Raw genomic sequence first — 13,126 nt, forward strand, 5'->3', positions numbered from 1 at the left:
TTGCTTAACCTTTCTGAGCTTCAGGATTTTTGTTTTGTTTTTAAATGGGAGTAATAATGTCTACCTTGTAAGCTTATTTTGAACATTAAATGAGATAACGCATGTAAAGCCCCTGACAAGGAACCTAGTGTATCTAGTCTGTGCTCAGCAAATGCTAGCTATTACTTAGTCTGTAATTATGAATAAGTAAAATAATATTTTTCCTTTCCCTGCTAAATTATGACTCTGCACATAGGACAAAGTGAATTGGAATAATGGCAATTATTAATATTTTGTTAACTTAATAGCTAACAGCCTACTAAAGTGGTTAAATACATTTTTGAGTAGAACGATCTGCCGAAGAGTGATTTATGTAATAGAATAAATGCCCAAATCCCATTTCCCTGGCTGTGTAAACAGAGCAGGTGCCACAGCAAGGTCACCCACCGTGGCTTCCACTCCCAAGTAGCCCGCCAGACTCACACGTGCAGCAGCGGGTATGCTAGTCCTAAGGAAGAGTGTAAGCTCAAAAATTGAAAGCACACCAAGAGTGAAAGTACAGGTGTTCCATAGCGTCTCTAAAGACAGTCCCATGGAAATCCAAGTGCAAAGTGTCCTGACCCTCAGCAGATCTGGCTGAGTTGAACCTGTGCTGAAAGGTATCGGGGTCCTTCTTCCCTCCAGCCAGCCAGTCTGAGCCGGACGTGTACACTGCTGCCTCGGGGGCTGCAGGGGGCTCTTGAAACTTTTAACGTAAGCACTACCGGGCTGGGCATCGAGTTTGCTTGTTGAACAAAGAGTTGTTTGAAGCTTTTAGATTTGTTTTTAGATGATAAAAATATGGGTGATGAAAAGGACTCGATGCATTTGATGGCATGAAAATACGTACCACGGACCTGTGAGTCCTTACGACGAGGTCTCAGCCTTTTGTTTATGAACCTAGGAATCTCTCCTCTCAGAAAACTATTAAAATTGCAAAGAAAAAGTGGTCGAGAGAGCAGATTCACAGGCAACAAGGTTCAGATATACAAATTTTATGAGTCTTTTGAAGGCTATTTACCCTCAGATGAATGGGAATGCAAAATATTATGCAAAGCAGATTTAATCTTCTGGCTAATTTGCCTTAATAAAAAAAGTTTTAAAGGCATAAAAGGAAGATTACATCCATTAAGGTTGTGTTTTTATGTAAATACAAAGTTGGTCAGAACGCACTGGGGACTTGAGCAGAGGTCTCCAAGTTCACTGTCTGGCAGGGGCCTCCGTCTTGGGTTCTGAGCTTCAGGAGCAGGCTGATATGGTGATCAACAGTGGCGCTGATGGTTTCATGTTGAGTTTGGTGAACGCCTCTGGCTGATGTCAGGCAGAGAAGAAGAAAGAAGGGAGCCAGAAAAAAAGAGGAAAACAGGAGAATGTAAGAAAGGGAAGAGAGAACGAAAAAAGAAACAAGACCAGCTGTGACCAAGGGAAGGCATGGTAGAATGACTAATGAAATTTTCTTAGATTCCTTCCATAAATCCTCTTATTCTTGCTGGGCATTTAGAATTTTTAAAAATGATTTCATTTCACTTGAGAATCCTGTGATATCGAGCACAAGCATAGATTTATAAGAAGTGTCTCAGGCACAGAAGAAATGTTAAATAATGCATGCTGATTGATAGATGGAGAATATTAGTGGATTGATCACATTTTAACCTTTCTATTGGCATCCACATCCAGCTCAGGGCAGAATTTTTGACCCTCTACCATGTGCTGAATCAGTAGTCAGTGCCAGTCATACAAAGGTGTGGACATCATTCGTAATTTCTTGAGCTCACAATCTTATAGGAGTATCAGTTTCAATGTTATGTGCTAATGACTTGATAAACATTAGGTAGAGGACAGATGAGAACACAGGGATGAGATACTTAGGAAAGGAATCTTGGCGCACGTGACGTTTGAGATGAAACCCAAATGGCAATATTCAGCAAAGGCATCAGGAGAAAGGTGTTTTCAAATAGTGAGAACAACTCAAGGCCTTGAATGGCAATGGTCCTCGGAGGCAAGAACTGTGGCCTTGCTGCCAGGTGAGCAGAAGACTGGAGAAGCAGCCAGGGCAGGTCCGGGAGATCTTTGTCCGCCATGCTGAGCTGCTTGGACCTTCTTGCAGATATCAAGAGAGAATTTTGTTTCCTGTGATATCAGAAAGCCCAGGGGTAGATTTACAGGAATCATTCTAAGCAAACAGGAAAGCTCACTGGATTTAGTGATAACAATGAGGACGAGTTTTAAGCAGGCCGGGATGGGCTCAGGTTTGCTTTTTATGAAATGTGCTGTCCAAAGTCTGACCCAGAAGAGCTCTGAAGCTTTTCTGCCACTGGCTCTCCTTCACTTTCCCCTTGGGTTATTCTGTTTGGGGTTCTGCTGGCTGCTTTTCTTTTAAAACTTAGGCCCAAGCGAAAAACTTCTCAGTTCCTCTGAGATAGGATCCATTTTGAATAGTAAGGATAAAGAGAGAAAATGCAAAGAACATGTAACTAGTCAAGTGTTTACAGTTCACCTTTGGTGAGTGGGCTGGAACTGCGTGGGGCCCCTTGCCCAGCTTCTCACCTCTTTCCTACCGAGCAGGACACATCTTATTCTCTACCATCTGGGACCTTTCCCCTCTTTCTGAAACTTCCAGATTCCAGCTTGCCAGCACCACTGTGGGTCCTCTTGTTTGTAGACTGAGGAGCCCTGACCTTCCCTAGGAAATGGGCAAGGCTGTGGACATCCATACAATGTAGGTTTCACTTTTTAGGGGTGGTATCTCCACTTGCTTAGCAAGGAGCCTCATTTACTAGAGATCCATCCTTAGCATCAGCCACTATACTACCTGTATCAAATGACACACACCATGTAAAGAGAGGATCATTTTTCCACATTGATACGACGTGAAAAAGAAATTGTTAGATAGGATTTTTTTTTTCCCCTCTGGATTGAATAGGGTGGGAGCACGGATAATTTGTTTTTATTTGTACTTTAAATTTGCAAAATGGCAGAACTGCAGCTTCCGGAAGAGGAGGGCACACAGGAGGTGGTCTTGTGAGCCTTGCTTGCAGGAAAATGTTGTGTTCAAGAGACTACCCAAGAGAGCCGATTTTCAAATCTTCCAGGAGAGAATGCCATCATCTCCAGCACCAGGCACACATTCGGGGAAGGGGGGAGCAGGCTGCATCATTCCTCTACCCAGGGCTGTCCTGTGTGATAAAGACCACACATGGCAGAGAATATTCTAAGCGTGTTATCTCAGCCCGATATCTTTTCCATATTCTAGACATTCTTATTTTGCAATTCAGAAGTGACTAGTCTGTTCTAGGCTATAGGGCATTCTAAATATAATGGCCCTATATTCATGTTTGAAAGAAAAATCTGCCTTCACTTTATGTGACTGCAGGATCTTCAACAACTACAGTATAACAGTCTGTTGCAAGTATATTGGATGTTTCAGTTTGCCAGACCTGTCATGATAAATTAATTACAGGATGTTGCAGAAATGGCAAAGCTCCAGCAGCATCTTGCATAGTTTAATATAGACCCATTTCCCCATTTCAATGTATTTGTGGTTAGATAAATCCTCAGAAATTTACAGCTGCTATAGACTAGTTTATTATGTACTCTGCCTGCACACATGATAAGTATAAGAATTTGATGGCCTTAAAGTGCATAGATTTTACTGATATTTCTTTTCTACCGTGGAAATGTTTAGTTGCTAAAAGTAGCACTGGCAGATACTTCTGAACATTAACTTCTGTATAATAGGCAGGATGGTTAAAAACATTACTGTGCTTAACCATCTTTCATTTACCTCAAATTGAAGAATCATAACTCAGAAAAAATTATGTGGGGCATTTATACAGAATGGTCTGTGAACCAATTTAATAGGAAAAAATTAACTACTGATCTTCAGCTAAAGACACCTGAAAAACCAAACTGAAGCTGCCAAACTTGTCTCCAGGGAACTTTCTTCTTCCTTTAGTCTTGTGACTGTTTTTTGTAAGCTTCAGTTGCTCATTTTCACTCTGGCAACAAGTTATTTTCCTCAACTTTTTGCTTTTTCCTCCTTTCAGACTCTCTTTATTTCTCTTATCTTTATTAAGCAAAACATCTCCATCCCAAGCAACTTTAAGAAATCATCCTTTGATTGGCAATATATGAGTTTCCTTATGTAAATGTTGTATAAGCAAAGCATTCTTAAATTTTCTTCTATTATATTCTTTCATAATTCTTGACGAGGCTCAAGTGATTATTTAAGAAGAAATGAACTACAATAAGAAAAAATCAGATTGTTTAGTACTTTTAGAAATGATACTGAAGTATATAGTTGGGCCATTTTGACCTAAGTGATAAGAGTGGAACATGAATTATGTATGGTGTGGAGAAATTAAAATTGTAGGTTTGTTCTTAGAATTGGCCTCCCCAACTTTTGGAGACAAAAATAATCCATCTATAATCAGTATGAATTTGAGGTGTCAGACGAGCAACTTTAGAAAATAGAGTGTGCAACATATGCTTGATATAGATTTGAAGGGGATCATTAGAAAAATAGCATTCTTTGTGTTTACAAAACAAATGTTTTGTTATCCAGTTCCCGCCTTAGCTTAAAGTATTTCCTATTCACCTTAATAATTAGAGCAGAAGGATATGCTGAATGAGTGCCTCATTACCAAGTTTGCTTCCTGGGTCTCTGCAGACAGTAGCTGTCTGCTTTTGCCCAGTTAGTCCATTGTTAACCCTAAATGATGCTGACATTCAATTCTCCTGCAGATAATTGGGTCCATCCATAGACTGAGCTCTCCAGTCAACACAGCCTTTTGATTGATGTGCTTCTTGATGTTTTTATTATCTCTTATATGACTGGAATGGTGCCTTTTCTGTTTCTTGAATAAAATGTTACTGTACATGTAATTAGTTTGATTCTATAGAACCTATTTCTTAAGGAAACATAATTATAGTATGGAGTAAAGACTTACTAAAATAATTATGGGATAAATGATCAGTTTAAAAAGTTTTTTTTCACTAGACTTACTTTATTTAGGTCACTATTGCATTACAAACATATTAGATGTTTCTAGTCCCTAAGTGGGGTCATAGGTGCATTCCAGTTGCTTCTTTAGTTCCTCTTGTGTGTGCTGTAGTCTCCAACTATAAGCATTTACTGGCTTAGTCTCCACAGCAACTGAGATCGGTACTTGAGAGAAGGGCCAACGGAGCCTGACACACCTCCATTCACAGCCAGCATTGACATTTACTGGCTGTGTGCACTTGGACAAGTTACTTAACCTTCAGAGCCTTGGTTTCTTCACTTAGAGAGTTGGGAAGATTTTACATACCTCCATGGATTTGATGGATGTGAAGAGTAAATGAGGTCATGTACATAATAAAGATTTGGGGAATATTTTCTGTAGTTAAGTTCCATTAAGTAGAAGTCAACAAATGTATAGCTTAAAACATTTGGATTGTTTAAAAATGTTCCAGTAACTTACTCAGATGGAAATCATTTAAGTATAAAAATGTAAAGTCACAAATTTTTGTTATAGTTTCTATAACTTTCTAACTCTCTTAAAAATATTTGTGAGTTAAATATGACTAAAGTGACATATCACATAAAGTTATTATAAATTGATAAGTTATTTCCCAGATAGTCTGAACTTCCTAAAGAAAAAAATGTCTTTGTTTAATCAAACTTTTCTATAAATTAAAAATAAAATTAAGGTCAAGTATTTGCTTTTATGTGACAGAAACTCTGCTTGAGATTTTAATAGTATCAAGTGTTAGTCATTTAAAAGCATTAATTTTATTTAAAATGTGCATCTTAAACAGATTTGTATTATGTAAAAATATTTCATGTTTTAAAGCTTTTAAAAATTTGATTTTTATTCTAGCTTTGAAAATCCTATTTATGGTACAGTTTCAATATTGAAGAAACCTTAAATCTTCAAGATAAGAGTTGAATCAGTAATTGGAAAATATATTTCTAAGAATGGCTTAAAACATTATCTAGATATAGAAGTGTCAAATTGTTACTTGTCTGGAGAAAAGAGATGACATGGGATAAAATACAATAATTTCAGAATACAGATAAAACAAACTCAATTTGTTACTAAGAAAATGTACAGTGCCATAAATCATCAAATGGATTCTGATGTCTGATTTTCCACTTGATTGTAATCTGGATCTATTACTTGGAAGGCACCGTTATGATCTTCTCTACCCCATCTTAGAATGTGTGCTAAAGACATTTTAATAATCTATTTGTCAACATAACCTAGTCTTACTTTGTCAACAGAACAAAGAAGAAAAGGACTGGGTTTTGAGTAGAACCAACTTTTCCTAGTGTTTGCCTCAACTGTAACTTTTGTCTTCAGTAGTTGCAAAATAAAAAGAACCCTTTATTTTTCATATGAATATCAAGATCTAAGCAAATGCTTGGCACCCCCTGACATATTTTTCATTTGTCTTGATTTAAAGTATTTCTACAACCTGTTGAAATTCTTTGAGATTAAAATAAAAATCAGAATCAACACACATCTCAAAATTATGAACTGACACTGCAGAGAGACATGTATTTTTATTTTTAAATTATCAAGTGCATTCACAAGACAGAAAGAACAAGCTTGTACAAGGGTGACTCAAGCTGACTAGGCCCAGCTGTACCTGAGGCACAGACTTAGGCATCCAGAACAATGAAAGCTCGACGCGATCAGAACAAACTTCTGCACTGATGGCTGCAGGCTTCAGCAGTCATCAGTGATACTCAACACTTTCAAAAATGCCTTTTGTAAAAAGTTCCACACAGCAGGGACATGTTTACCAATTTTTATGCTTCTACAACATGTGCAGGGATAAGAGCCATATATGTTTTTACTAGAAGATATTTCACATTGGGTACACATCTGGGCAAAATTTACACCTCAATGCCCAACACAGTTTTTCTCACTTCTTATTTTTAAGGAATCAATTGTCTAATTTGGAAGATAAGTTTTTCTAATTTTATATTAGTTTTGACTGTCTTGGGGTTAAACATTTTATTGACAGACCTATCACATAGTTAAAGAAGGAGAAAAGTCAAAGAAAAAAACAACAAAAAAAGAATTTCCCTATTATAATATCAAACTTCATAACATACAGTCACATGATGACATTGTTACTCTGGAACTAAAGAAATAAATAATGCAATGTAATAATTTAAAAACAAATACTGACACTAAAATAAATATAAAATAAGTCTACACATTATTTATATGCTTAAATACAAAATGCCTTTTTTAAAAAGTAAAGAAATGTGGAACACTTTTGCTAGTCCAGTCAAAAATCTCTTTTAGTTTAGGTCTATCAAGTTATACATATGATTCATTCATAAGAAACACAAAATTTTAATTCACAAAAGCAAACTGTTTTCTTTTAATGCCTTTGCTACTAGGACCTTTTGAATACACAATATTCTAAAGCTGCTTATCTTTTAAGTAAAGTTAATTTCAAAAGCAGATACTTCATATTCTGAGCATAACATCACACAAATAACCACATTACAGATATAATAATATTAAACGATTACTTAATAGATACCCTAACAATGCAAACACTTTTTATTCACATTTGCTGAGTAGCAATTATGGTTTTTTCTTTATTAGTTTTCCAACACTGGTAATGTAATTTTGATGTAATTACTAATAACACAAATACCAATACTTTGGCCAAAAACAATCACGATGGTTTATAACAATTAAGCTCAAAGGCCACATTGACTTTTCCACCCACAACTTGCCTTGCTTCTGATTTTTCTGGAGTCTTTCCTAAGAACAAGTATTGGATCCTTCCTTTCTTCCTTAGTATCTGAAAATTCTGAACGCTGAAGAGAAATTCCATTTGGTTTAATTTGTCATTTCACCTCTGTGCATTTGGGTGTCTCTTCCTTCTTCTTTGACTCTTTACTAGGGAGAAAAGTACACAAAGTATACTAAAAAAATGTGAACAATGTCTTCTGGCCATAACCAAATCTTAGCGTGCCCAGGCAACAGCAGAGGTAATAACAGAAACTGTGCAAAATGCACACACATACACACACGATCAAGATCAAAATACTAATTACCTATCCTATTGGTTAGCCCTCAGACATACTGTTGACATCTCTTTATATCATTAGCAATTGTTTAAGGCCTGCTCCAGCATTGACAAGTTAATATAAGCAAATAAGAAATATACTTCCCCAATGTAGACACTAAGAACTCCAAACCATGAGTAATTTTTAGAAATTAAGAATAGGTACTCAGAGTACATAAAGTTCTTCATTCAATGGGAAAAAAAATCATCATGGATGATGCTTCAGGGTTAATGATTGGAAAGAATATAGATCATTTTATTAAATAGCATTCTTTCATTTAGTTTATGGCTGTGCCTACTTTTAAAATTAGGTTAATTATTATATTTTTCAGCAACAGTGATGATTAAACTATGTATCTAGATGCAGCTTTGATTTCAAACAGACTATACCATTAATAAAAACCAAGAACCAATACGCAGATAAAGCAACATGTTGCTTCCTCAGAGACCATGTAGTAGGTGCGCTACAACTAGTGGGCGATAAACTAGTGGGGATGAACCTGGAATTTTTTAATGCAGTTATTCATTTAGCACTGATGAGTTCTGGACTTACACAGAAATGTTACTGTCTTTCTTCTAAGCAGAAAGGGCTCAATACTTGGTTGCCCTTAGAAAACAAACTGCAGCACCAGATGATAGCAGTCTGGTCAACTCCAATGCTCACTACTGAGAATAGTGATGGCTGGCACAGAGGGCTAGGGAATACCTGTGCTTTAAGGCAGCAGTCCCCAACCTTTTTGGCACCAGAGATGGGTTTCATGGAAGGCAATTTTTACATGGACTGGTGTTGGGGGGTAGGGGGCGGAGCTCAGGCAGTGATGCAAGTGATGAGGCATGGCTGTAGATATAGGTGAAGCTTCACTCGCTCACCCGCTGCTCATCTGCTGCTGTGTGGCCCCCCAACTCTTCCTAAGTTTCATGGAAGACAATTTTTCCACGGACTGGGAGCAGGGCTGGGAGGGTGGTGGAGCTCTGTGGCCTGGTCCCTAATAGGCCGTGGACCAGTACCGGTCTGCGGCCCAGGGGTTGGGAACCACAGTTTTAAGGAACAGGCCCAATCTTAAATTAGTAGTTATGCTACCTTTTCGTATTAAAAACATTTACACAAGGGGAAAAAAATCTGTCAGTCCATGTTTCCTCATTTTAAATTTGTTAAATGAAGCTACCCCAGGTAAACTTGTATGATATACAGAAGCCCCAAAGTATGTTCCAGTGAAGCTCATGAAAGCAACTGAAGTTGAGTCTAAAATGGTACAGATACAGTTAGTAAGGCACAATATTCATTAGGGGCAAAAACCTTACCATTTCTGTCCTGTGCGTATACAGAAAAAGTATGTAAAATTTGCCCCAATTAGGATCTGATGAAAATGGGCAAGAAAGTAGCAAAGGTTCAAATGAATGCTGAGTGCAGGTTGCACAGAGATCCTATGAACTTCTGCAAAGGACAGAGAGGAGGCCCAAAGGCTCTCAGAGGAAGAACAACGCAAAACAAAGTGAGGAGAGAAGTTCATGGTGGTGGGAAGACAAAAAAGAAGAAAAACAGAAAAGGGAAGCGGGGAGGACCGGAGGACAACAGCTGGAAATTAGTGAGATGGATCCTGCACGTGCAGAAGATGCGGGACAAGTGAAATCAATCAGGTGGAGACTGCAGGGTGAGAAGTAAACAGACAAGCCCAGAGGACCCTCAGGAGAGGGAACCCAAAGAGGAATTCAATCAGAAAAAGCTGAAGTGGGCGGCAAAGATAACATCTTTTAGGGAAATGATTCAGACTAAGAAGAGGAAGAAACACACTGGATAGAGAACGACAAAGACAGCCAGTGAAAGGAGAAAAGGGACAGAATAAAAGGAAGGGGAGAAGAGATGGTGAAGCGCACACTGCTGACAACCAGCAGCTCACTTCTGTCGATGGGGAAAGCAAGCAGCACACTGGCATGAGGAATGCTGACAGCAGAGGAGCCTGAAAGCTAAAAGAGACACTGGAATTTGCTGAAAGAGGGAGGAACGGTCATCTAGCCAAAAGACACAAGAATACATCCAAATTCATTCCTTCTCTCAGGCCTCTTCACATAAAGTATCCCCATAAGCTAACAGAGGAAGAGTAACAAAGCAAGGGCCTTTTTAAGGCTCTTACAATGAAAAGACAACGGAAAATCTGTGTAGCAAGATTATGAAAACAAATATGAAACTAGGTTCGTGTTTTTATGTATGTTACGTGTGAAGAGTAAGATTCATAAAAATACTGGACCCTGCCCCACAAGAAATTCAATCCAATAAATATTCCCTGTGGCCAGACACCAGGCTAAGTGCTTGGGAGGAAAAAATGTGAGCATGTTACAGTTTCTGCTTGCAAGCACTGCAAGCACTTACCATCTAATCAGAGTTAATGGGCAAAACAATGTGTAAGACAAATAACTCTGAACTTGGAGCCAGAAGATCAAGTTCTAGTTCAGGCACTTTGTGGCTGTGACTCTGAGACCTTGGTTTCCTTAAGTGTAGAAATAGTATGCTGTATTGGAAAATTTCTAGAATTACTTTCATTTTGAAAGAAATGATCAAGTAGTACACACATGTTGAGTAGGAAAATTAGAAAATATACAAAATAAAATAGAAACAAATCACCATAATCTCATCACCGAGACAACTACTGACATCTTTTAATGCATATTGTTTTATGTATATGATATATAAACTATTTTATAATCACCTTTTTTACTTAAAAATCCATCATAAACATCTTTCCATGTGTATAAAAATACTCACATAATATATAATGAGTAACGAACATATAATACCTTATTATACAAATGTTTCATAATTTAATCAACCTTTATTCATAGAAACTAACTTATTTTCCTTCTGTCTTTAAAATACTACTTCAAGGAGTAGCTTTTTAACTGACTCTCTCTGTGTATACTTGAATATTTTTCTATAATAGATTCCTTGAAGTAGAACTGTCAGGTCAAAAGACATGAACATTTTGAAAAATTAAAAAAGAAAAGTATTATCAAACTACCCCCACAAAGAATGAATCAATCCTATGCTATTACCAGCAGTATATGAGGGAACCCGCTTCCATATATGCTCATCAACATTAGGTATCACAAGTTTTGAAGCTTGTCATTTTGTGAGGGGAAAAACACCATCTCATTTATTGTTTTAATTTCCATCCATCTGATCACTGGAAGGTAAACGTTTTTCATATTTTTTGTCATTTATATTTATTCCTTTAATAATTTCCTTTAAGAATGTCCGGTGTACACCCTTTGCCAATTTTTCTACCGTTGTATTTCTTCTCCTATTGATTTCTTAGAACCTTTTATATGTTAAGAGAATTATTCCTTTATGAGAAATTCTCCCGTATCTCAGGTTACTTGTTCATTTAAAGAGTTTTTTTTAACATACATAATTTTAAAGTTTCTATTATTTAAATCTAAAAATTTGTTTCATAATGTTTTCTGATTCTGGTATCAAGGTTGAAAAGTCATTTCTTGACTCATGATTATGTAACTACTTCTGTACAGTTAGATTTTATTTTTTGTAATTAAAATAAAAAAATACTCATGAAAATTTTGAATCTAATTCCTAGAAAGTGACAAATTCATAAATGTGGACGTGAAGAGGGCTGTTTGAACAGACAGCCTTCACTTCTACCTAAGAGAGAAAATAAGGCCGCCTCACAGGCTTTTTTCCTGCCTTGTTGATATCCCATTCCCTATCAGAAAACACCATCATTCAAACACAATTCCCACTGGCCTTTCTCAGGGATTACCCCCTTGCTCCTATACCTCCAGTGGCTCACTTCTCAAGTGCCTCTTTCAGTTTGTAAATGTTCATCATTCTCCTCCTTACAAAGATCACCTCTATATCCTGTGTTTTCCACTAGTTACTGCCCAGCCTTTTCTTTCTAGTGTAGTATTTTTGGGGAATAAGACTATTCTGACAAGTCTTTTCCTTCAGGGCTGGAGACAATCTGATTTATGCTTCCAGGCCTCTCCATCTAAACTATCTTCTCCAAGGTCACAAACGGCATCTTGGTGACAAATCTCAAAGGGAACTTGCCGGTCCTTATTTTCCTTTCCTTCTTTCTAGCATCTGTCATTGTTGACCACACCTTTCTAAATCTTTTTCTGTTGCTGATATGATACAACTTTCTCCTGATGTTCCTCTTACCTCTATTAGGGTGACTTTTCGGCCTGTTTGCTCACTCTTCTTCACCTGCGTGTCCATTATGTGTCCTCGGTCCTCACGGCTCTGTTCTTTGCCCATTTCAGAACTATACGTGAGAAAGACCAGAAACAAGGAGCCAATGAGAAGGCTGCTGTAACAGCTCAGATGAGGCTTTGATCTAGGGAAGTGGCAGTGGGAATAGGAAGGAGGATAAATGAGAGGGTGTGAGAGAAAAACATTTGGCAGAACTATATGAGTGATTATTTATGGGGGTGAGAGACACGGATTTGCTTAATATAGAGATAAACCTTTAGCTGGTTGGGCTCCTTCTTAACCATGATAAAGAGACAAGAAAAAAACATATTTCATCTGTCTTAGAAAAAATATTAGATGCCTGGGAAAAACCATAAAGTTGTATCATCTTGGATGGAAACACACATATACATACACATGTGTAAAAGTATAGGACATTCATTAATGACGAGGAAAGGGGTGAAGGAAGTTTATGCATAAGAAAGATGTGACATCCTGACCAGTGAAGCGGGCAATGTAACTTTCCAAACGACTCAATGGTAACAGTAAAATACAAAACAAATGTTTTGTGGATGGGCGGTAGTAGTGCAATTTATCCTAGGAGGAAAAAAACCACAAAAACAATGAAAAAGTGGGAAAATTGAAGAATGGAAGACAGCATCCTTTCTCTAGGATGTTCAGAAATGGTGGGAAACACCAAAATAGAGCTTGAAAAAGATGCAAGAATTGAGGATGGGCGCGGTGGCTCACGCCTGTAATCCTAGCACTCTGGGAGGCCGAGGCGGGCGAATTGTTTGAGCTCAGGAGTTCGAAACCAGCCTGAGCAAG

The 13,126-nt window shown here is 37.6% G+C and overlaps 1 protein-coding gene across 1 annotated transcript in view; it reads right to left on the bottom strand.

Moving 5' to 3' along the window:
• Nucleotides 1-7,569: 7,569 nt before the first annotated feature.
• The window catches only part of AHI1 (Abelson helper integration site 1), a 224,554-nt gene continuing 218,997 nt past the window's right edge, over nt 7,570-13,126 (bottom strand). Inside the window, 2 exon segments of the mRNA XM_012665175.1 lie at nt 7,570-7,928; nt 12,269-12,371. Of these exon segments, the coding sequence (XP_012520629.1) occupies nt 7,926-7,928; nt 12,269-12,371 (106 nt within the window). The 3' untranslated portion in view covers nt 7,570-7,925.

This window comes from Propithecus coquereli, unplaced genomic scaffold (genome assembly GCF_000956105.1).
Source record: "Propithecus coquereli isolate 6110/MARCELLA unplaced genomic scaffold, Pcoq_1.0 Scaffold98, whole genome shotgun sequence".
NCBI classification, from domain to species: Eukaryota; Metazoa; Chordata; class Mammalia; order Primates; family Indriidae; genus Propithecus; species Propithecus coquereli.